General features: G+C 32.9%; 3 protein-coding genes across 5 annotated transcripts in view; 1 reads left to right on the plus strand and 2 right to left on the minus strand.

The window, feature by feature from the left end:
- The first annotated feature begins 584 nt into the window (after positions 1–584).
- LOC106774455 (30S ribosomal protein S1, chloroplastic) lies at positions 585–4,855 on the plus strand. Its single transcript, XM_014661454.2, has 7 exons — positions 585–949; positions 1,658–1,933; positions 2,176–2,256; positions 3,225–3,506; positions 3,590–3,700; positions 3,985–4,071; positions 4,542–4,855. Exons 1-7 carry the CDS (start codon positions 689–691, stop codon positions 4,644–4,646), a joined length of 1,203 nt encoding a protein of 400 aa, XP_014516940.1. The 5' UTR covers positions 585–688; the 3' UTR covers positions 4,647–4,855.
- A 1,224-nt stretch (positions 4,856–6,079) lies between these two features.
- LOC106775871 (nuclear export mediator factor NEMF) lies at positions 6,080–16,235 on the minus strand. 3 transcript variants are annotated; one of them, XM_014663101.2, is made up of 13 exons: positions 15,916–16,235; positions 15,632–15,841; positions 15,411–15,535; positions 14,253–14,745; positions 13,945–14,130; positions 12,488–12,781; positions 11,940–12,092; positions 10,683–10,837; positions 9,297–9,402; positions 8,246–9,190; positions 7,876–7,954; positions 6,880–7,239; positions 6,080–6,562 (listed from the first exon to the last, which is right to left on the minus strand). In XM_014663101.2, the coding sequence occupies exons 1-13, from the start codon at positions 16,018–16,020 to the stop codon at positions 6,372–6,374; spliced, it is 3,402 nt and encodes a 1,133-aa protein (XP_014518587.1). In that variant the 5' UTR covers positions 16,021–16,235; the 3' UTR covers positions 6,080–6,371. The 3 variants fall into 3 exon arrangements, with proteins under 3 accessions (XP_014518587.1, XP_014518585.1, XP_022642712.1); XM_014663099.2 differs by having other exon boundaries at positions 6,880–7,242; positions 15,916–16,234; XM_022786991.1 differs by lacking the exon at positions 15,916–16,235 and having other exon boundaries at positions 6,880–7,242; positions 15,642–15,755.
- A 1,279-nt stretch (positions 16,236–17,514) lies between these two features.
- LOC106775722 (E3 ubiquitin-protein ligase UPL6) overlaps positions 17,515–22,304 on the minus strand; it is a 28,295-nt gene continuing 23,505 nt past the window's right edge. The window contains exons 22-26 of the mRNA XM_014662876.2: positions 20,092–20,172; positions 18,938–19,011; positions 18,789–18,860; positions 18,591–18,680; positions 17,515–17,843 (exon numbers count right to left, since the gene is read on the minus strand). Coding sequence (XP_014518362.1) covers positions 17,777–17,843; positions 18,591–18,680; positions 18,789–18,860; positions 18,938–19,011; positions 20,092–20,172 — 384 coding nt within the window. The 3' untranslated portion in view covers positions 17,515–17,776. The remainder of the gene's footprint in view (positions 17,844–18,590; positions 18,681–18,788; positions 18,861–18,937; positions 19,012–20,091; positions 20,173–22,304) is intronic.

The raw sequence follows: 22,304 nt of genomic DNA on the forward strand, positions 1-22,304 counted from the left end.
TGTTTAAATATATATTCATACTTCAATGTCAATTTAAAATATATTTTGGACACATTAAAAATATTTAATGAAATTGAGTTAAAAAAATTATGTTAATTTATATTTAAAAATTAAGAACTAAAATATATCAAAATTTTAAAATAAAAGAAAAATTTATATTAAAATTCAATAATTAAAAATATATTTAATCCATAATTTATAATTATAGACAAAAAATAATAACTGTTTTTATGATAAAAAGATTACAAAATTATAAATGTATGAAATTATATAATTATAAATTAAAAAGTTAAATATAGTGAAAATTAAGTACAATGAGGAGAGAAAATATAGTACTTATCATCCACTGATTAAAAAGGGAATTCTATTAACTAAAAAATTTTAAATTTTTTAAGACTGAATAAAACACTAAAATAGAGAATCAATTTAAAGTTCCTACATTTATCGGGCATGTATTAATTACTGTATTAAAAAATAACATATTACTTTTTGTTATTACTGGTCTCCTAATTAAATTGAAACTTATGAGGCTACAGAGAAAGATGTTTGAAAAGAGATTTGTTTAGAAGTTATAAGTTTGATCTTTGAAGTTGTAAGTTGATGCGTCATAAAAAAAAGTGAAACAATAACTTAATTTCTTTTCACGCCTTATCTATCAAACACCAAGACTGCACTATACAAAGCTGCCATGCCGATGGCGATGACCGCGTCGCAGTTGCGGTGGGGATGGAGGCCGCCGCCGAAGCAGCAACGGCGTCGTATGGCTCCTGTGGTCTGTTCAGTGGCTATAGAGAACGCGCAGAAGAAAGAGAGAGCGAGACTAAAAAAGCTTTTCGAAGAAGCGTACGAGAGGTGCCGCACTGCTCCCACCGAAGGCGTCTCTTTCACTCTCCAGCAATTCACCGACGCTCTCGACAAGTATGACTACGAATCCGAAGTTGGCACTAAGGCACGTTCCTTTCCCTTTACCGTCCAAAAATGGTTTTGAAGTTGTGTGTGGTTGAGAGTGTTTTGTGTTTACCTATTTTATACTATTTGCGGCATTTTGATAATTGATTGCGTGTGAAGAAAATGAAAGAGGGGCGAGAGGTTTTAAATTGTGGTTGTAGTCGCTGTTTTCTCTCTGTCCATGTGTTGTAGAGAATTATGGACAAATGTAGCTGATGTGACCAATTTAGGTTATATAGTTATTCTTGATTTTATAAAAAATTGTAGAAAATGCAGCTGATGTAGCGCAAGTGGTAGATACCCTAAATATCCAGTAGGGTTGAGGACTGAATTTTGGATTCTTGGGAGAAGCTTGTAATTGTAGCCTGAATTATACTTAAGTCCTATCTGGATAAACTTCTTCGTAAGAGATGATTGGATACACGTTTTTATACATTCAATATAAAAGTTAACTGCGTAAGCTGATTTTACCTTACCGGAGAAACTCAAATTCTTTTTTTCCTTACATATTTTCTTCTTTAACTAGTGCTTTACAAGGAAGTTTATCTTAATAGGGCCTAGTACATTTTACATTTTTTTCCCTCACATGTTTTCTTTAATAAGTGTTTACAAAGAAGTTATCTTAATGGGGTGTAGTACATTTTAGTTTACCCTTGCGTTTTGGGGGGTTTTTGAAATGAACTAGTGATGGTTGCTGATGGTTTTTCAGGTTAAGGGCACTGTTTTTGCCACAGATGGAGGTGGAGCTTATGTTGACATTACTGCAAAGTCCGCAGCCTACTTGCCCCTGCAAGAGGCTTGCATTAGCAAAATTAAGAAAGTTGAAGAAGCAGGTATAGTTCCTGGGTTGAGGGAGGAATTTATGATCATTGGTGAGAATGGAACGGATGATACATTGATCCTGAGTTTGAGGTCTATCCAATATGACCTTGCATGGGAGCGCTGTAGACAACTGCAGGCTGAAGATGCTGTTGTCAAGGGTAAGGTAGGTTTTGCTAACTGAGAAACTTAATTCAGTTAGGATTTGGCTTATATGTTTTTTTCAAGTCTTATTTGTTGTGACATCGATTTGTGGAAATCTTTCAAGTAAATATTATAGAGTAAAGCATAAGAAAAATTGATCCTGTTAACTTTGCGAATTTGTTTATTTGATCGTGGATTGCATTAACTGTTTCATTTCCCTATCCACCTCTATCTTCTGACTTATGTATATTGTATGGCTGGCAGGTTGTCAGTGCAAACAAAGGCGGTTTGGTGGCTCAAGTGGAAGGCCTCAAGGGGTTTGTTCCATTTTCACAGATATCAGCGGTAAGCTTCTTTGACATTCATGGACTGGCATGAATTAGATTCAACTTATAGCAAGAGCTCAACATATTGGCATTAATGAAAGTATAATAAGGGCTTTGGTGGGAACAAGAATCGAATATGGTTAACTTAATTGTGGGTATCTCAAAAGATGTAAATCTCAAAAGCATATTAACAATAGGTGTATAAATGAGTTGAACTGCACTGAACACTTGAAACTCAGACTTCGCTTGCATAAAAGTAGGGTGCTCAAGCTTGGCTCAGAGTTAAAACTTTGGCTTGGCTTGTTAGGAAGTATAAAGCTTGAGTTTGACTTGTTTAACTCATTTATAACTTTTCTTTATCAAATATATTCTTAATGATTTTCTTACTTTTATCTGTATTGTATTTAATAGACATTTTCTTTGCAAAATGAAATAGAAGTAAGACGTGAAAGAGAGTATTTGAACATAGAAGTTATATATAATCATAATTTTTTTTAGATCAATCACATTTTATTATTATTTTATTTAATACACATGTACAAGGTATTCTTGAGCCTTTAATGTCAAACCTAATTATTTCAAGGTACAAAGCTTGACCTATCCAAGTCTAAAGTCAAAAGCTTGAGTTTGTTTTGCTTGTTATGTGCTTCATCAAACATTTAATGGGTGGAGTTTCAATATTTCACAAATACCTCAACTCATTTATATTCCTAAATGATATGGAGAATAACAAAGCCATAATAGAATAGTTCTTTAACAAGTATTGATCACTACTAAACTTATAAATGTCCAACTTCCATTAACATCAATATTGAAATTGTTTGATGCAATTTTACTAACAGTACTTCTATCCTTCAATAAATTAATGTAGATTATTTTGGGTAAATAGAAAGTTTCATGTCACGTTCATTCTTCTGTCTTATTTTAAAAAATTACAATTTCAGCAGCACACTCAAGCAATTTCCCTTTTGCCTCTTTTCTCCTTAGAAATCAACTGGAGAAGAGCTTCTTGAGCAGGAGATTTCTTTTAAGTTTGTGGAGGTGGATGAGGAACAGTCTAGACTTGTCCTCAGTCACCGCAAAGCTGTGGCTGAGAGCCAAGGACAGTTAGGAATTGGATCAGTAGTCATTGGCTCTGTTCAAAGCATAAAGCCATACGGTGCCTTCGTTGACATTGGTGGAATCAGTGGCCTCCTTCATGTCAGTCAGATCAGTCATGACCGTATAACTGACATTACGACTGTTCTTCAACCTGGTGATATTCTGAAGGTAAACCTATGATAAGCTACACTGTATTTGCTTGGAATCACAGCTGTTTTGTGAACATAAAATCTCATTTGTTGTTTGGTTAGGTGATGATCTTAAGTCATGATCGGCAGAGAGGACGTGTAAGTCTTTCCACAAAGAAGTTGGAACCCTCACCTGGTGACATGATTCGCAACCCAAAGCTTGTCTTTGAGAAGGTATAATTCAAAAGAAGTAAATCAAGATTTTTGCCTGCTACTCGTATAAAATAAATTATGATTGTAGCACTCAAAGTGGCTTCACTTGTCATAGTTTATTTTAAGTTTTTCACTTCCTGCTTCTGTCCTCTTGATTGATATGTAGAACAGCCAAAATACTGGGTTCCTTTGATTATGTTACAACTTCTTTCTATCTCTTGCTTTCTGTGACAAATCTGATCAAACCTTCTCATTACATTTGAAAAAAAAACGCACCCTTATAATTCTAAATTTGTTTTTTACAGGCGGAGGAGATGGCTCAGACATTCAGACAGAGAATCGCACAAGCAGAAGCTATGGCTCGTGCTGATATGCTCAGGTTCCAGCCAGAGGTATTTATTTGTTCAAAATCTCATCTCAATGATTGATACTGAACGGAGTTCTAGCCTAGTTAGATTGCAGTAGGTATAGTGACGAATTAGCATTTTCGCTTTTGTTAAAAAAAGTAAAGTCACATACTTCTGCTGACTATAAGTATTATAGATTCTGAAATGACTATTTAAATGGTGTTTTGGTGGTCCTTTTTAGTGGATGAAATACGAAAGTGTTATATGCATTTCAATTCTGATGATCCTGGTTAGGATACCAGTGATTTTGATATTTTGGAGTTTGGACTCCTGAATGACTCATTTTACTGAATAAAGATATATGAATATATTCTTGCTTCCAACTATTACAAGTTTCATCTTTGGGTTGGATATATTTCTTTGATCACGTTATAGCATTCATGCATACTTTCATAGAGATGCACTATTTGTTCATTAGGTGAACCTATTTTCATACCTATCCTTTTTGTTTACAGGGTGGATTAAGTCTCAGCGGTGAGGGAATCTTAGGACCACTTTCTTCAGACTTGCCTCCAGAGGGAGTGAATCTGAGTGAGGTACCCCTGGCTGAAGAGTCATGATTCTGAACTGAGAGCCTTTTGTTTTTCTCTTTTTTATACCTTGGTCTGAATATTGTTCTCTTTTTTATACCTTGGTCTGAATATTGTTGTAGAAAAACGAACCTAATGTAAAGAACGGTTTTGTAGCAACTCATTTTTGTAGAATAGGCTGTTGTAGAACTCTTCATTTTCTCTCTAAATTATTTCGAGCTATTGTCGCTGTTATCTTTGATTAGATTGAAAATAGTGAAACCAGTACAAAAACAAGATTTACATATTTGTCTCTGATAACTTCATTATTACCAACTGCTACAAACCAAGAGTATCTCTTGTGTGGTTTCTTATAAGCAACACATAATTTTTAAGTACTTTATACAAGTTTTGCTTAGTAAGAACTCACTTTTATAATTTCGTATTTACATTTTACTTTTTGACAGCTTAAAAATAATTTAATTATTATTTTTTTTAATTTTTTTATTCTTATTTTTCTTGTTAAATATAATTTCCTGTATAAATTCTTGTTGTCACGTTTTACTACAATTTTTTATAAGACAACTATTTTTTTGTTTGTTTGTTTGTAAAACAACTGGTTAAGGACTCTGTTGGAAATACTCTAATATGTTATACACAACTATAATTAAGGTTCTTTTATTTTTAAATATTTAAAAATTGTATTCTAAAAACTAGAAGCCGACATCGATTCATTAAAATTATAATAGTAAACAAATAACACAGTTTAAATAAATCTTAGAACATATATAAATTTTCTTGTTTGATTACTCCTGTTATGGTTAATCATTTTATATAAATATTTAAGAGGAGGTGTACAGAAAGGATTCAAGAGACAAGTTTATATATTTTTTAAATCATACTAATTATATTTTAATGGATTTGAGTAAACTTTCCAAAAAAATGTCACATCTTTTTTATTGTTTCAAGTTTTTTCATATTTTAAAATATTTTTATTTATAACTTAATTTAATTATTAGATTTTAGTTTCAATAACAGTATTCAAATTTTGTTGTTATCGCATGTTATTGATAACATATCCTTTTCTGTAATTTTAATAAATAAATATAATAATCTAACACAAATACATAGACACAAAATTTAAAGAGGTCGAATTTCCTCAATTTTGAAAATGAGATTTAATTTACTACATAGACCGCCATTACATGCGGAGTGTACATTCCAAGTTATTTTCATTATTTAAATTTTTAAACAATTATGTTCAACATAAAAAAAAAATTAAAATTAAACAACTAAAATATTTCAAGTATTCAGATGAAAATAAAAGACTAATTTGACATAGTTAACGAATCAAACTTAATTGAAATTAAAATTACATTTGAAAGAAAAAAAATTAACTAATTTATATACAGATTACAATACAATCAGACTTACAGTTTAATAAGAATAAAAATAAATAAAAAAAATGTTTTTTCATTTAAGAATAGTTTCTAAAGATGACTCATTTAAAAGATTGTTAAATAAAAGCATTGTCGTTCGATGATGAAAACTCATATTTACAATATAAGAGACTATCTTCTGAATAAAATCCAGAGACGGTAGGGCAGAAAACCAAACAGGATATAAAACTGAGGGAAGAAAACTTCCGTAAGGTTGGAACTTAGGAAGGATTTACAATATACAAATTTCTAAAACTCAAGGTAAAGAAAAGAAACAGAAACAGAAACAAAACTTGAGCTGAGTAAATACTACAGAAGTGCGGAAGTAGAGTTATCTTCAAGCTTGTTTGCTGCTCTTTTTGCTTTTCTTTTGCTTTTGCTTCAATTGAGTTAGGCCGGCTGCTGATATTTTCACATTACCAATAATTGCAGCAACTAGCTCAGGATCTGTACAGGCCTTCATCAACTCCTTCTCTCGGGTTGTTGCTTCTGACATGTGGCTGAACAAGTTCATTGCAGTTTTTGCAGCTGTACAAAAAACGGAAAAAAGAAAAATAGTTATGGCCACGTCTTGAAACAAATATCGACTACTCTAAAACAATGATTGCCATGGCCAGGGGAGGAGAGAGAGTATATCATAGACTCCGGGAAATAAATAATACAACATGCAGCAAATGCAAGTTACAGAACCATATGAAGATACTAGTCGCCAATTATGAAAGAACAAATATTCGAACTAAGAAGTAGTTTTCTAAGACTTACTTCTACAAGGTACTACTAGTCCAAAATACAAGATAGCAAAAAAGAAATGCAGTAAATTAAATAATAATAATAATAATAATAACCTTTCCCTTTCTTCGCTGGTCCAGGAATTATCTTCACCCGATATTTGTAAGACTGAAGTGCACTGTAAGGACCACAAACAGGAACAGCATACAAGAGAATGTCATTAGGAAGTGGATTCCCAGTCAAGTAATCCACGTCATTTAGTTTTTCTTTTTCTTCTTCTCCTATTTCATGAATATCATCTTCTTCCATTGTCACCCTGTCTGCTTGGGAAGTTTCAATATCAGTCATTTTGGGATTTTCTTCAGCTTCACCAATTGCATTCCTATGCACCGGATCATCTGACTGTTCCTTACAATCCCGAGACAAGTGACCTGGCTTTTTACACTTGTAACATATTTTTGGGGCTTCAACAGGACCTGCTGCAATATCATATTACAAACAATACACAATAAAACAAATTAAACACTGCGATAACTGCTATATAAACGTGTCTAATTTACAGCGAAATTTAGATCTCATAATTAGGTAACAGATACAAGGTAGTGACACAATGAATTACAAAAACAAGTACACCACCACTGGGCAGTGGACCAAGCAGGGTCACTATTCAATCCTTCAAAGAGGCCCAAAGACTGTACATGAACCAAATAGTGGAACTTGGTAAAGAATTTCCAGGAAGTTTGACTTGTGACACACTCGACTTGTTTAGTTCATAAAACAAGTCTATCAAGACAATGAAAAAAAATAAAAACATTATACAAAGTAAATATATTACCATAAAAAATTTCATAAAAAATACAATATGCATGTTCATGAATCTATTAATGAAATGCTTGGTCCAGCTCAACTCAAATTGGCTCACAAATCTATATTATTTGAGCTAAATCAGAATGGTTATATTATCTATTTTAGCCAAACTCAAAACAAACAAATTGATTCACATAATTAAATGCCAAATTTTAAGGCAGTGCAATTGTAATCGAGCTGGGACCAAGCTTGTTGGTTAGCTCAATCTAAGTAACACTGGTTATGAAACTATCTAGAAGGCTTACCGTTGCCAGATTTTTTCCCTTTGTCTAATGCATCATTTTCAGATGATTTCTCTTCCTTCTTGATTGATTTTCCAGAAGACTACAAATACCAGAAAAACAGGTTGACAGTTATAGGTGGAGCCAGGGAAATCAGAGGAAATGTGCAAGAATTACATGGGAGACAGTAATATGTTCTTTAAATTTTCCATTATGTGATCTCATGTTCCTCTACACTGATTTATTCAAAAGATGTTTTAGGAATTACAGCATTAATTAAATTTAACATCTTTTGGACTCATCTTAGCAAATATAAAGCAGGTGGATGCATAAGGCTAAAATATAAATTATTCTGTGGATGGAAACGAATGGACATGTAAGCTACTGAACTCACAGCCAACAACGCCATTCGGATGTTCCGTTCTTCCTCATCCTGGTCAGCATACTTCTCCTTTATCTTTTTCAATTTTCCCTTCTGCCCACGGCTTATTTTTTGACCACCACCTTTTTTCACATTTTGATCTTCCTTTGCAGGTAGATTTGCAGAAATATCTTTCAGTTTCGGTTCATCCTTACCATGTTCAACATTTGAATCTGTATCTTCAAGTTTCTGTTCTTTTTTAAGCTTTCGTCTCTCAGCTTTTGATATGTAAGGTTTATCCCTAACTGCTGCTTTGCTTTGTTCCAAATGTTTGTCACTGCCTAAATCAATTTGATAGTTCTCAGTTCCATAAAGCTTACTTGGTTTAGCAACAGATCCAAGTTCCAGAGCTTGGTCAATAAGTTCCTCAAGTTGAGGGGGAACAGCAACTAAGCCATCTCTGCTAGTATCTGATAATATCTCCCTGTCAACCATATTTGATGTACTTGTCTCTTTCACAGGAAAATCACGTGAAATTTCCTTTTTGGAACTGATAGTAGCCAAATCAGTTTGAGATGAATCTTTGGAAAAGTCTTCTGATAGGGGTTTGTGTGAATCTGCAGACAATTTACCATTCATTTCTGAGTCGGTGACAGATTTTATATCGGCGACATCCTTCTCAGATTCTGAATCAGATTTGTCTTCGAGATTAGCATTTTCATAATCATCTGTTGCTTCCTCCTCTCCTCTCACTCTTCGTTCATTTAAATGTGATCCTAATGAACTCTCATCCAAGCGAAACAGTAGGCCAAAACCCATGATAAGAGGGTGTGGTGGAAGAAAATTTTTCTTTCCCCGGATCATGAAACTCCCTACTGTCAGATATTCACCTGTAGGAGCTGTTTTACTAACCTGATGAGGAAAAACCCACCAGGCACTGGTAACAATTTTTGAATCCCATGCCTGGCTATGGCAGACCTACATTCCAAAATGATGTGGAAGTGGTAAAGTTAAGGTTTGGTTTATTTCACAACCAAAAAACTAAATTTAAATAACAAAGTATAGGCAGGTGTTAAGCATATACTGTGAAACATCCTGCTTGGTTTAGGGTCAGTGGTGGAACTGGCTGAACAGGCTTGTGATTCTTGATAACAGTACTAGAAGCTCCATGCAGATCAGCATGTACATACCTATTATATGAACAAATCAATGAAATTAGAGAATCAGAGATCATATACTTCAAAACAGAAAAATGTTTAAAATTTTAAAGTGAACTTTTATTTCTAACGAACATTTACAGATGTTCCAGGTGCTTTATTAGAAATGGAATGGTAAAATTAATTTGAATTGAAAATAAAATTTAAGATTCCAGTCTTCTGAGAAGTCTTAAGACCAAATCTCCAAATTGATGAAGAGATAAGAGTAGAACCAATTAAATGAGAAAGTGCATCAAAGTCCATAGTTTTTTCTATCTGAGGCTCTAAGGGGGAAAAATGAAAACTACAAGACAAGGAATGCTTTTCAAAAGAATACAAGTTGATGATGCAATGAGAAAAGAAGAATAAGTTGAAGATAAATGGGTAAAACCAAATAACTATGAAAGTGCATCGAAGTCCATAGTTTTTTTTTTTTTTCTATCATCGAGGTTTCAAGATCAACAAAGAAAATGCAAGACAATAAATGATTTTGGAAGGAATACAAGTTGCTAATAGCTTGACGATGTAACAAAGAAAGATGATTAAGATGAAGAGAATACAAAAAGAGGATTATCTCTTCAACCACAAATCTTTTGGATATAAACCAACCTCAGATGTCAGTTACCAAACAAAGAAAACCAATGCACTCATGAGAACAATTTCCAAGAACCTTAATTTGCAATGCCATGGCACTCACATCCGATGATCCCACACAGTACAAACCCATACTTTCAATGTGGATTCAAGTCCCACAATTTGCAATTGAATCGTAGCATTAGCTATGTTGGAACTGGGGGAAACCACCATAACCACCTGCTAGTTGAGGATAAATTGAGTCCCATAATGCCCAACTCCCCCACCTCACGTCCCAGGTACTTCACAGTGTAGCAATAAATTTCAAACTAGCAAATATCTAATTTTCAAAGGTATTCGGTATTCCAACTCTAACAAAAGGAAGTTCCTGTGATTTTCTTCATTGTTTGCAATATTCAGTGATCTCGGACCTTTTTTAAATACTCAAATGTCCTTAATCAAGTAAGTATATAGGAAGTTTTGGTTAAATATAGTTTTCTTTTTCAAACGACATACAATTTAACATACTCTTCAAATAATATCGAGACGTGTCAACAGTTAAGTGTTTATCATTCAAAAGAAAATAGAATATGAACCGTGCTAATATTATTTTCAACATTACTCAACATTTTTTCATTAACAGTTAAGCATTAGCATCAAGGAGGTAGAATTTTATCTGTAATATAACAAGAAATACTCACAGGTCTCCTTTTGACATATACCGCTTTACTATCAGCTCATTTTGCTGTGCATCACGTCCACTGATAACCAAATAGTTCTCACTGGTAATGAACCAATTAAATTTCTCAAACCAGTGGACTTTGCGCATATGTGAAATTGAGGCAACAGTTTTTTCCTGGAAATAAATTTGATAGGAAACATATGATTAATTTAGTTAAGTAAAGGTATCAGGAAAGCAAAAGAAATCAGACTAGGGTTGCATATGAACGTATTACGGATACAAAATTGGAGAAAAAAGCCTATTGTTAATTTCCATTTTAGAGAGAATCGATAGGGAATATAAAGACCATTGATAAACTTCTAATTTGGAGAGAAGACACCAAAGATGACAAAAGATGATCAAAGAAGGAAACCACACCCCCTTGAAAAAAACCTTCGGCCAAATATCTAAAGAGGCCCAAAAGACTATCATCTCCTATATAAGAAAATTCAGAAGCTTCTTTTGAAAAAATAGAACACTTTAATGAGAGCAGAGAAAATATCGAAGCAGATTATAATAAATTTTCCTAGGGAAGATCCAGAAAAATATACAGGATAAAAAAATAATAGGCACAAGTTGACTTGTATGTCCTACCACAAATGGAAACCCAATTAAGTAACAAACTTATAATGCATATGTATAATATGATCATAATGACCCAATAAACTTGAAGTTGGAATGAGACAAACTCTGCAAAATAATCACACTGCTTAATTCTTCCAGTAATTACATACTACATCTTTAGTTTTTTAAGCCTCAAATGAACTGAATAGGGGTTCAGTTCCCAGTCAGATTGGTGATCTGATTTTGAAAAAAAAAAATGATTAATAAGCACCCAAACACTTAGGAAACCCTACCATAAAAGATGCTTATAAAGGGAGCGGGATAGAAAAAATCACTTAGACCCCACAACATTAAAGTCACAGCATTGTTCCTAAGAGCCAACATCACAGCAGCACACACTCTAAGATGCTTCACTCAGCATTTATGGTCAGCCCTTTGAGACATGCAACCAACCCTAACACCATTTGTTAACAATCCTGGGAGAACCAAACTACAAAAGCTAGCTGCTTTAGTCAGGGTGCCCAAGGCCTTATAAACCCACATCAGAATCCCATACTTCGATGCAGTAAGCAAGTTCCATACCTTGCAATTGGATTCTTATAGATAGCAATCTAATATCTGCACATTAATTTTCATTATAGATTAAAGATTCACCAATAAAAATTTTAACCACCTGATTAAGCTGTAGGCGAGTCTTTCTTTCTGCAGCTTTAAAAGCCTTTTCATGGGCAGTTACAGTTTTTTCCTGTTTGCTCTCCTGCTTTTTCTTCTGTTCATACCACCTCCGAGCATTGGCATGTGCTGAAAGAGCTAAATCAACTTCAACCTGGAATATCAAGGTACTATAGTCAGTAATGTCAAACATTCAGGAGAAAAAAACAATAAAAATCTGCATTTCAAAAACAATGAAGAAAATCGGTGAGGATAGTGATAATTTAAGATGAAAAAGGTTGATGAAAAAGTGATAATGCCGACTTATAGACATAAGACTAGGCTATAGGAGAAGAATATAAGGTAAACATCAATGGCATGTTTAAGTGGTTGGAGCATAACTCTTTTTTAAAGATTTAAATGATGCATCGGATAGCTTTGCTATGTTTTCTTTTACCACTTTATTGTTTACTATTCACCCTTTTTTGAGGAGGATCATTATCCTCCCTTCTCTACGTACTTTTCTCTGAATGACTTCATTGTTTTGCATGATAAAAAAAAAATAAAAACCTTATCCACAGGGAGTGTCTTCTCATCATCATCCATCTCATCAAGATTGTTGCTTAAAAATAAAGTCATGCAGTTCCTCTCAAGATGGAGCTTGTCGATGAGGCCAGCTACTGGATTTCCAGCTTTCTTTTCTTCCTTTACCATCCGAGCAAGGTCATCCCAGTTCATACCTTTTGCTAGAGCTACTCGAACAGCTAATATAGCAGCATCCACATCTTCCAAGTTATATTCTATCAATTCTGCCATCTTAACGCATTGATCAGCTTCTTTCCTCAAAGCATGTACTCGATTTTCCTACAAAGAAAAAATGAGATATATTATGCTAAGTATCAGATGCCCTAAATATTTATTTGAAGTTATAACTGTGTCCAGTATTACCACTTGCAACTATAAATAATTGTTTTAATTTATAGATGGAACCAGCAATTAAAAGATACACATGTTAAAATTCACCCCTTTGATGAATCTGAAGTAAAAAAATGGAATTTAGAGCTTATTTGGTTCAAAAAACCATGTTTTGTCTTCATGTCCTATCATGTTATTAATGAAAATAAAAGAAGAAAACAGATAACAATTTTGGAAACCAAATAGGCCCCCTTTATTTTTCTGACCTTTGTAGCAAGAAAATTATAATTTCAAGTAGCACAGCCCAAATATATATATTTTGAAAAATGGAACCACATGTACAAACGAAAAATTGAAACCACCACGAACACAGTCTGGTAAATATTAAAAACTATAGGAGATCACATTGCTATAACATAATATATAATTAAAGTAAACATACAAAAATTGAAATTACAAGAGAATATGTTTTAAAAATGAGCACAAGTCATTAGAAACATAATAAACAAAACAAATTATTTATTGTTGTATTCAAATCAATATTAGTACAAATGCGTAAAAAACAGAAGAACAAAAATGAAAAAAAGGAATTAAAATAATTTAAAACAGTGATAAAGACACAACCAACCACTATGCATTGAGGATCTAACTCAAACAAGAACAATGGAAACTAAGAAATGCAACCTTTATATGATCCAAAAGTGAGATATTCAATTAACAAGATTGTTAGAGATTCAGATGATGAATCTTAACCCACCTCGTGCCAAACACTCACTAACAAAAACACAGAATAGAATGGGAAGAAAAGAATGGAATTTTATTCACACAAGAATCAAGAATGCAATGTACAGAGGAGCTTAACCTCCTTCACCAGGTTCAAAGACCAGTCAAACAACAATCACAGAAATCAACCACACCCTCCTGAACACACGAAAGGTCCTTATATAGACCTTTAACCCGCTCTCAACTAACTGTTAGGCAGTTAGTTTAACTGTTAGTCTGTCTTACCCGTCTCCTTTCATATACCCTCCAAGTCCTAACAAAGATTGTGTGCCACATGGCTCAGATGACTTTCAAAGAAGTGTGTTGCCAGTTTGGGCAACGCTACCAACCTGATCCTGGCGAATCTTATTAAGTTTCTGAGCAGCTGTGTTTTCTTTGGCTTTCTGCTGCTGTTCAGCTCTTTGACTCTCAATTTTGCTGTAGAACTCATCTAAGGCTGCATCAAATGTCTCAAATTTTGTATAATCCCTTGACTTAAACTGGTTGAGTAAGATGGGGCAGAACTCATCATACATCTGTGTCAAAAGACACAAATATGTTAACACTAAATTCCACAAACATCTGAGTAAGAAGTATTTTACTATTTTCTCCTTTATGTTTGTAGTGCTGCTAAAATTACAGAGAAATAGAACATAACCTGGCTAACACTTCCAGGCTGAGATATTGAAGAATTGTTCCCCAAATTTTTGTTCTGCATCACAATGTATCCTTCAGGGACTACTTCACCTGAAATAACATCCTGCATCCAATCTTCAAACTTCACAACAGCTTGGACCAAAGCCTGAATAGTAGCATTATCCCACGTTTTATCTTTGGGAACTTTTGTACTTGGAATTAGGCCAGCATCTAATATTATATGTTCAGAAAGTGCAGGTCCATAACCAAGTGCCTCCCCAAGGACAACTTTCAGTGTTGATATCTTACCACCTTTTTGGGTTCCCTGCTTCTCTTTTGCTACACTAGAAGCATTATTTCCATTTCCATTGACCTTAACAGTCTCATCACTATCATCTTCCTTGGAAGACACCAGAGATGCCCACAACTTTTCAATAGTAGTCCGCTCAAAAACTCTACAACTTTCAACAGGATAACGATGACGTGACATAATTGCAAGCCCTTTATCATCGTCCCTGTTAATGACAAATTGCAACCACTCTGTTAATCACAGAAATTTTCAAAATCCCAATTATAGGTAAATTAAATAAGCAACAACCCATGCCCCAAAGAACATAAATAAAAAAAGTGCAAGCTAATGGATTCTGAAAGTGAAGTAAAACAATGTTAATTAATTGGTCCCGATTAAAAAGCAAGGTCTGGCAGCATAACACACCATGGCAATTAGCTCGACTAGGCATGAATAAAAGATTCAAATCTAAAAATGCAATACATACACAATCAACGGGACAATCTCATGATCCTACAAAATGTACACTTCACTATCAACAGAAGATCCAATGATTGTGAGCTGGTGAAAACATAGGTTACGCGGATTCAAACAGTCCATCCTTAATATTTTATAGCACAGTAGTTTATGGTCTGTTTAGGTAAACTTGTCTAGAAACACTTTAAAAGAAAAGAAAAGAAAATGAAGGAAAAGTGAAATAAGTTTCCCCAAGCTTGCGGCGAAGTCAATATGAAAGAACTTCTACAAATACATAAATTAAAAGAGAAACTTATGTCATTCTTGTTTTTATTTTTATTTTCTTCTTATATATAAATAAACATGAAGAATCTGTTCTAAAAGACTCCTAGACAGAAATGGGAAGTAGAGGACAGAATAGAAATTAGTAAGAACCTGTGAGACCGCAGCAGAGTCATGACCGTAAAACTAGAATCCGTGAGGAGGATATTCCCTTGAGCATACAACTCCAATATAACATAGTTCGCATTCTCCCCAAGTCCAAATTGGAAAAGAATAATCTGCCACAGTTTTCATAGAAACAAAATTATACACTTTTTTTGGTTTGCGAAATAAACAAAAGTTGGTGGATGGTATATGGAAAGAGGACACTATACCCGATCGTACCCAAGTTGGCGCACATCCTCGAGCCTCCTCGTACGAATATGCTTCCTCAATTTGAGAGTGAAACCAGAAGGTGTGTTGCTCTTGTCACGCATGTAGATAGTAGAATGCAATCTCACGCCACTCTCCATGAGCAGTAGAACCTTCTCGCTCTCCCCAGATTCCGAAACTCCACTGCTGTTCATCAGCTTAAACACGTAGGTCTGCAGAGAAGGAAAATGGAATCAAATCGAATTGAGGAAAGTGAAAGAACGAAAAATAAAAAGGGAGGTGCTACCTTGGGAGAAAGATCGTAGACGTTGGAGCACCGCATTCCAATGAAGCGCCGGAGGCATTTGACCTCGGCGGCTACATCGGCGGTGTTCATTCGCACCTTCACCATCTTGTGTTAGGGTTTTGATAAATTAGTGCGAGGGGGAAGAAGAAGAAAAGAATATAATTTTATAGTGTGTTTTGGTTTATTTAATTAGAATGGTTTTGGAGAAGAAGAAGAAGAAGAAGAGGGAAGAGCATGAATGTATATTCTGTTCTGTATTTGGTTGCAGGGAGAGGAAGAGAGACAAGGGGAGGCTTTTAGTCTTACTCCTTTTTGGATTATTTTTTCTGTTTTAAACAACTTTTAATTGTATACTTTTATATGATGAAAATACATATGTCTTTTTTTAATTTGTTGATTTAATAAAAAGTATTACATAGTTTTGATAGTTAATTATGTTCAAAATATATACATAAAGAAGACTTTTTTTAGTGTCTACTTTTTCTTTCTATTTTTACTTTTTTAAGTTTTATCTTATTTAAATTTAACTACTTTTTAAAATTACATAAATAAAAATCATCTATAAAATAAATAAAAACCATTCACAAAAATAAATAAAAATTATGTATAATTAAATTACAAAATTATTTATATTTATTCTTATATAATTTCATTATCATTTTATAAAAAAGCGAAAAGAGATGCATAATTTGTTTTCACTGATTAATATATATATATATATATATATATATAACTTATTATATAAAATAATAAAATGAATTAAATATTATATACAATAAAAGAACTATTACAAAAATAAATTTCCTTAAAATTGTCAGTTGTACACAATTTTTAACCATTATCACCATTATCCTTTACATAACTATTTTTTAATTAAAATAATTACGTAACTGTATTTTAAATTTTATTATTTTTAATTGACCATTATTAAAAAATTTCTACTTACTAAACTTAAATATCTATTTGCAATAAAAAACCATAAAAAAATGTTGATTATAATAGTTTTTTTATTAACTTTGATTCTTATAAAACAAAAACTTAATATTGTAACACTTAATATCTAAAACTAATATTAAATCGTGAAATGATTTTTATTTATTAAAACAAAAAAATATTAATAAATTATAAGATACCTTTAATAAAAATAATTAATTTTATAATTTTTAATTATCTAAATGAATTTTTTACGACTGAAAAAGAAAATTAAAAAATAATCTTTTAGCATTGGTAATTATTGAATTTAAGAAAAATAGTTCTTAAAAAGGTAAAATTAGAATAAAATTTATTTATTAATTTAAAAAATAGTTATTAAAAAGATAAAGTATATCATAAAGATGAACAAAAAAAAATGTGAATATCAAATGGACACGTACCGGTGGTAAAGTCTATTTAGTCAGTGTCCTCGTAATCAATCTAGGACCTATGACTAACTTTATACTTATATGAGCTGTATGATTAAAAGATAATCAAGGATCGAGATGTAACTCATTTATGACACTTGGATAATTTAATCTCTTTAAATATATATATATATATATATATATATATATATATATATATATATATATATATATATATTCCCATTTACATTATTTATGTGTGATCGTATGTTTGATATATCAATTGTAAGTTAAGTTCGATCCTGAAATTTTTAATTCCATAGGACTTTAGTGATACAAAACAATATCCCACCGTAATTTATTTTTGCCAAATATATTTACATTTAAGGACAAATTGACAGAGAAGATGAAAATGAATATTATGTACATGACACTCCTATCTTCAGTTCACATTACATCGGATATTCTAGTAAAAATTACTACTGAACCTCTAATGGTGCGGTAAATTGCCGTGCCTCCTTTTAACTCAAATCAAAGCCAGCGTCAGCATTTATGGCATACAATAATTTGGTTTCCATTTGCTCTTTACTGCAGTGAACAATGAATGAGTAGGTTTGCCACATAATAAACATCAAAAAGATAAAAGTACACCAGTTAAAATAAATTCAAACTACGTTATCGAGAATCAAGAACATGCAAAAATCCATGAATATTGACAAGACTTAAGAAAAACTAGTTTTCCAGTCGTAACGATGGAAAAAATTGAGGAAATGATAATGCTCAAATAGAAATCATAAACCAGAGATATGTCCTCCCTTGAGCTTGAAAAATGTTCCGACTAAAATTAGCGTTAACAATTATTATAGAGAAGTTCTAATATAACGACTGATATCCACAATCCCCAAACATTAAGAACATTCACAAAAAAATCCTATTTAATGAGTTAATATCCAATAACCACCTAATAAGGTTTCAGATCAGGTAAAAAGGTTTTCAAATTTTTAAATCTGCTAAAGATAATATCAATATTTCTACAACACCACAATCATTAGACTTCCGTGAAATCTTGTGCACACTCATGCCTCAACAAGACGGTGTAATGTCAAATCGAGAGAATCAGATTATCTCGATTAATTTGTGTTTCCAATCTAATTTCTCTCTCTCTCTTTACACATACTCACCGCTATAAATTGACAAAGCAAAATTTCTCCTTACTTATGTCAGGGTTATTAATTCTAACATCTTTAATTTTCAAACCACTCTACAACGGTAGAGACAAACAAATTTTAATGTACACACTACAAACTGTAAAGACAAGCTAGTACTATAACGAACCTTTTATAAGGTGGAAGCTTTAGTAAATTCATACAGGTGGCTGATGTCGGTAATCGGTCAAGAGCTTCCTCCGAAGCATTACCACCGGCCCTATAATAAGAGATATCAGACAATTCCAATATGATTCTTCTGTCTGTAAAATATACCAGCTCAGGTAGAAATGAATTAGAGCAAATATTTAATATAGTCAAAGCATACTTTTGTATGCAAAACAAAGGTTCAAGATATCGGAATCCAAGCAATGGTCCCCGAGAGCAACCTGTCACAAACCTGTAAAGATAATAAATTTTTATCCCACAAACATGTCATAAAAGAGCAAATAAATGTTATTGCGGTGTACATCTTACTTCAAAAAGTTTCTTTTGTTTTCTGATGAAAAGCCTTTGAGAACTTCCCAGAATGTCTCAATAACATAATCCTCCTATCAGAAGAAAACATAAGTCAGAATTCACAAGTATAAAAAGAGAAACTGATAAGCCAAAATGGTTCAAATGCTAAGACATTAAGACTATTGATATTTACCATAAGATAGATGGAAAAGTAAAAAAAAACGTAAACTACTAGATCGGCAAATATCCCTTTTATGTAGAAAGTAAAATTCGGGAGATCACAAGCTATCCTCCAACGTGGAGGAAAGAAAAAACCAAGTTGGAGGAAGTTCCCGTGCAACAGAAACCAGAAGATGAAAACATAACCAGATCCAGTAATTGGTTTAGCAAGAGCTGCCCTTAAAGAATCAGATCACTATGCACCAACCAAATGCTATGCTCAAAAGTTAAAAGGTTGAAAAGACTACATTCTCCCACGGAAATTGTTCTTTTGTTTGACCAAGACCCTAATGTGAATCAAATTTGATCCAATGTTGAATGGCAAACCCAATGCTCATCAGAACTCCAAAATACTCACATTACAGAGTTAAAATGTAAAAACAAAAGCTCCACAGTTAATGAGCTTATTGAATTTAAAGGAGCTGATTTAGGATTCAGTTACTTGAGTGGAGATGGGAAGAATTTGGCGACCATATTTTATGTGCTTACTTCATAAATTAAGGGTTTCTTTGGATATGTTTCTCCACGGACGTTTATAGTTAGGAAAAAGAACAAATAAAAACAATTTTTTGATACGAAACTTCTACAAATTAACGTATAATATTAATTTAACTTACGGAGAGTTTTTTTATTTTTTTCTTTTCATTTTTCATTCTTTATTTTCTTTTTTTATTAAATATTTATAGACAGATTTATCCATATAGGCCTTAAATGGGTACTTTCTCCTGGGCTGAGTAACTCCGTGATTGATTTATACATCAATAAAAGACATGACATTTCTCTCAGTTTCTACAATCTCAATCTTATCTATCTTCAAATCCAACAATTAATTATAGAAAAAAACAGAAGTAAGCAAAAGAACAATCTCGGGAATTTTCAGTTAGGGTATCATTCAAATGTTTCTTGCTTTTGCATTACTAACTAAATCCTCATATAAATACTAGAAAGCTTACACTACGATAGCCTCCTGCATAGTTTGTATGCTGCCGCAAATCATCAACATCCAAGCTGTCAAGTGAACCTGATATCAAAAGCTATGGAAAACAATAGTGTGAAGCAAGTTGAGTTACATTGAGACAAATTACAGATTCTAAAAGAAAACTTGAATTAGTTGAAAACTGAATCCAGAAAAATTGGCAGTCAAACAATGTGTGTAAAAAATTTCAGAAAACTACTGAAGTTTATCAACAAATAAATATTCTAAAAGTCCAAGCCTTTCAACTACTACATGTTCACAAAAAAAACTATGGCTATTGGTTACAATACATGGATATCATTCGGAATGCACTTTATACCCTCTTAGAATTTGAACTTAAGACCAAACTCAATTCCATAAAACACTTTTTCGTATTCCTAAACTTTATATGCTTTACTTTAAGTTTAATATCTAGATAATGTGGGACCCCTTGAGACTATGGTTAAGGAAGTTGTCAAAGAGGTTGCAACTAATTGTAGACTAAGGGTGCTTGCGGTACTTGATGAAACCCCTTAGCTACATATCTTGCTTTATTATATGTATTTGTAGAGCCACAGCATTCTTGACTCTATAAACCCACAGTCAACAACTTGTCTATGAGGAGGTAGAGATACAAGTCCAATGTATTTTTCTGCATAAGTGCGTCACATTCCTGCTGCATTGCAGCCCGAGAATTAGCATCCTCAACTGCTTGCTTAACCATTTCAGGTTTAGAATGAGTAAGAAACAATGAAAGATGAATTCTGGACTGAAGAATACCACATGTAGATCTAGTATACATAGGATAAGTGTTAACTACTGTAGCTTTATTAGGAACAGAAATAGACTAATAAGATGATGGATCAGAAGTGATAGATGGTGTATTAAGGGACTCAGGTGTGATACAAGTTATTGGTGAAGGAGCTGGAGAATTTTGAGGCAATGTAAGAGTGGGATTCAACCTGAACTACGAATTTCTTGAAGAAAATAAATGAGAGAAACAAACTGAACTGTTTATTATTTTCACACATCTGAAATAAGAAGGTTACAATATTAATTATAGGAAACAGCTTACAACAAAAGCTATTGTTAGTAAATGAAACTTTCATTTCAGTGAGCAAAGTAGAAATCCACGTTAATTCAGTGGAAGTTTGAGCTAAACTTCTATACTCGGCCTCAATGCTAGAACAAGCAGTAATTCACTGCCTGTGAGACAGCCAACATGTTAAATTGGAACCAAGAACATCTATCATCAATACATGTAACTCCTGCCCTTGAAGTAGAACATCTATCATCAATAACAGATACCCAACCAGCAGCACCAAAGGCTTTCAATGGCAAGGGTTCCACAAGAAATGATAGCTGATAATGTAGTCCATGGAACAAAGTACCTTTAAGATACCAAGTTTGTGTTTAACTACAATCTAATGAAAATTTAGTGGTTTGGCTATAAATTGACAGACTTTGTTCACAACAAAGTTGATTTTTGATCTTGTAAGAGTGACCTATAGCAAAACACCTACCGTTAAATGATATATGGTAGGGTCTGAAAATAGAGCAGCACCAAACTTTGATAACTTGAAATTATAAACCATAGGGTAAGAAATGAAATGAACTTCTGCCATGTGGTTTGCAAAGCAAGTCTCGAATATATTTGCTTTGAGTCATAAGAATAAACTTATCAGATAAATATTTAATATTTAGTCCAAGAAAATAATCTAGAAGACCAAGTTGTTTAAGACAAAAAAAGCTACACGAAGTTTGGTTGTAATCTATTGAATCAGAGAAACAGAGCTGCTAGTGAGTATTATATCATCAACATATTTCAGAAATATATTGCTAGAGATTGTTCTGTAAACAAAAAGTGAAGAGTCAAATTTATTGCTGACAAATCCAAAGCGTAGATTGCAATATATGAAATCATTGTCACGGTGCTTGTTTTGGATCATAAAGGGCATTATTCAATTCACAAACAACAGATTTAACCCTCAATTCAAATGCAAGATGTTGTGCTATATAAATTTTTTCTTCAAGGAAACCATTCAAAGAGGCATTATTGGCATCAAGCTGAAACAATTTCCATTCATATGAGATAACAAATGAGTTGTAAATAACTGATGATGAAGATGAAACTCGGGTGATGGTTATCAATAAAATAATGCTTTATTATCTTACATAGTTCAAATTAGTATCAGAGTTCCCAATCTTGGG

The sequence above is a fragment of the Vigna radiata genome, chromosome 10 (genome assembly GCF_000741045.1).
Source record: "Vigna radiata var. radiata cultivar VC1973A chromosome 10, Vradiata_ver6, whole genome shotgun sequence".
Classification (NCBI taxonomy): domain Eukaryota; kingdom Viridiplantae; phylum Streptophyta; class Magnoliopsida; order Fabales; family Fabaceae; genus Vigna; species Vigna radiata.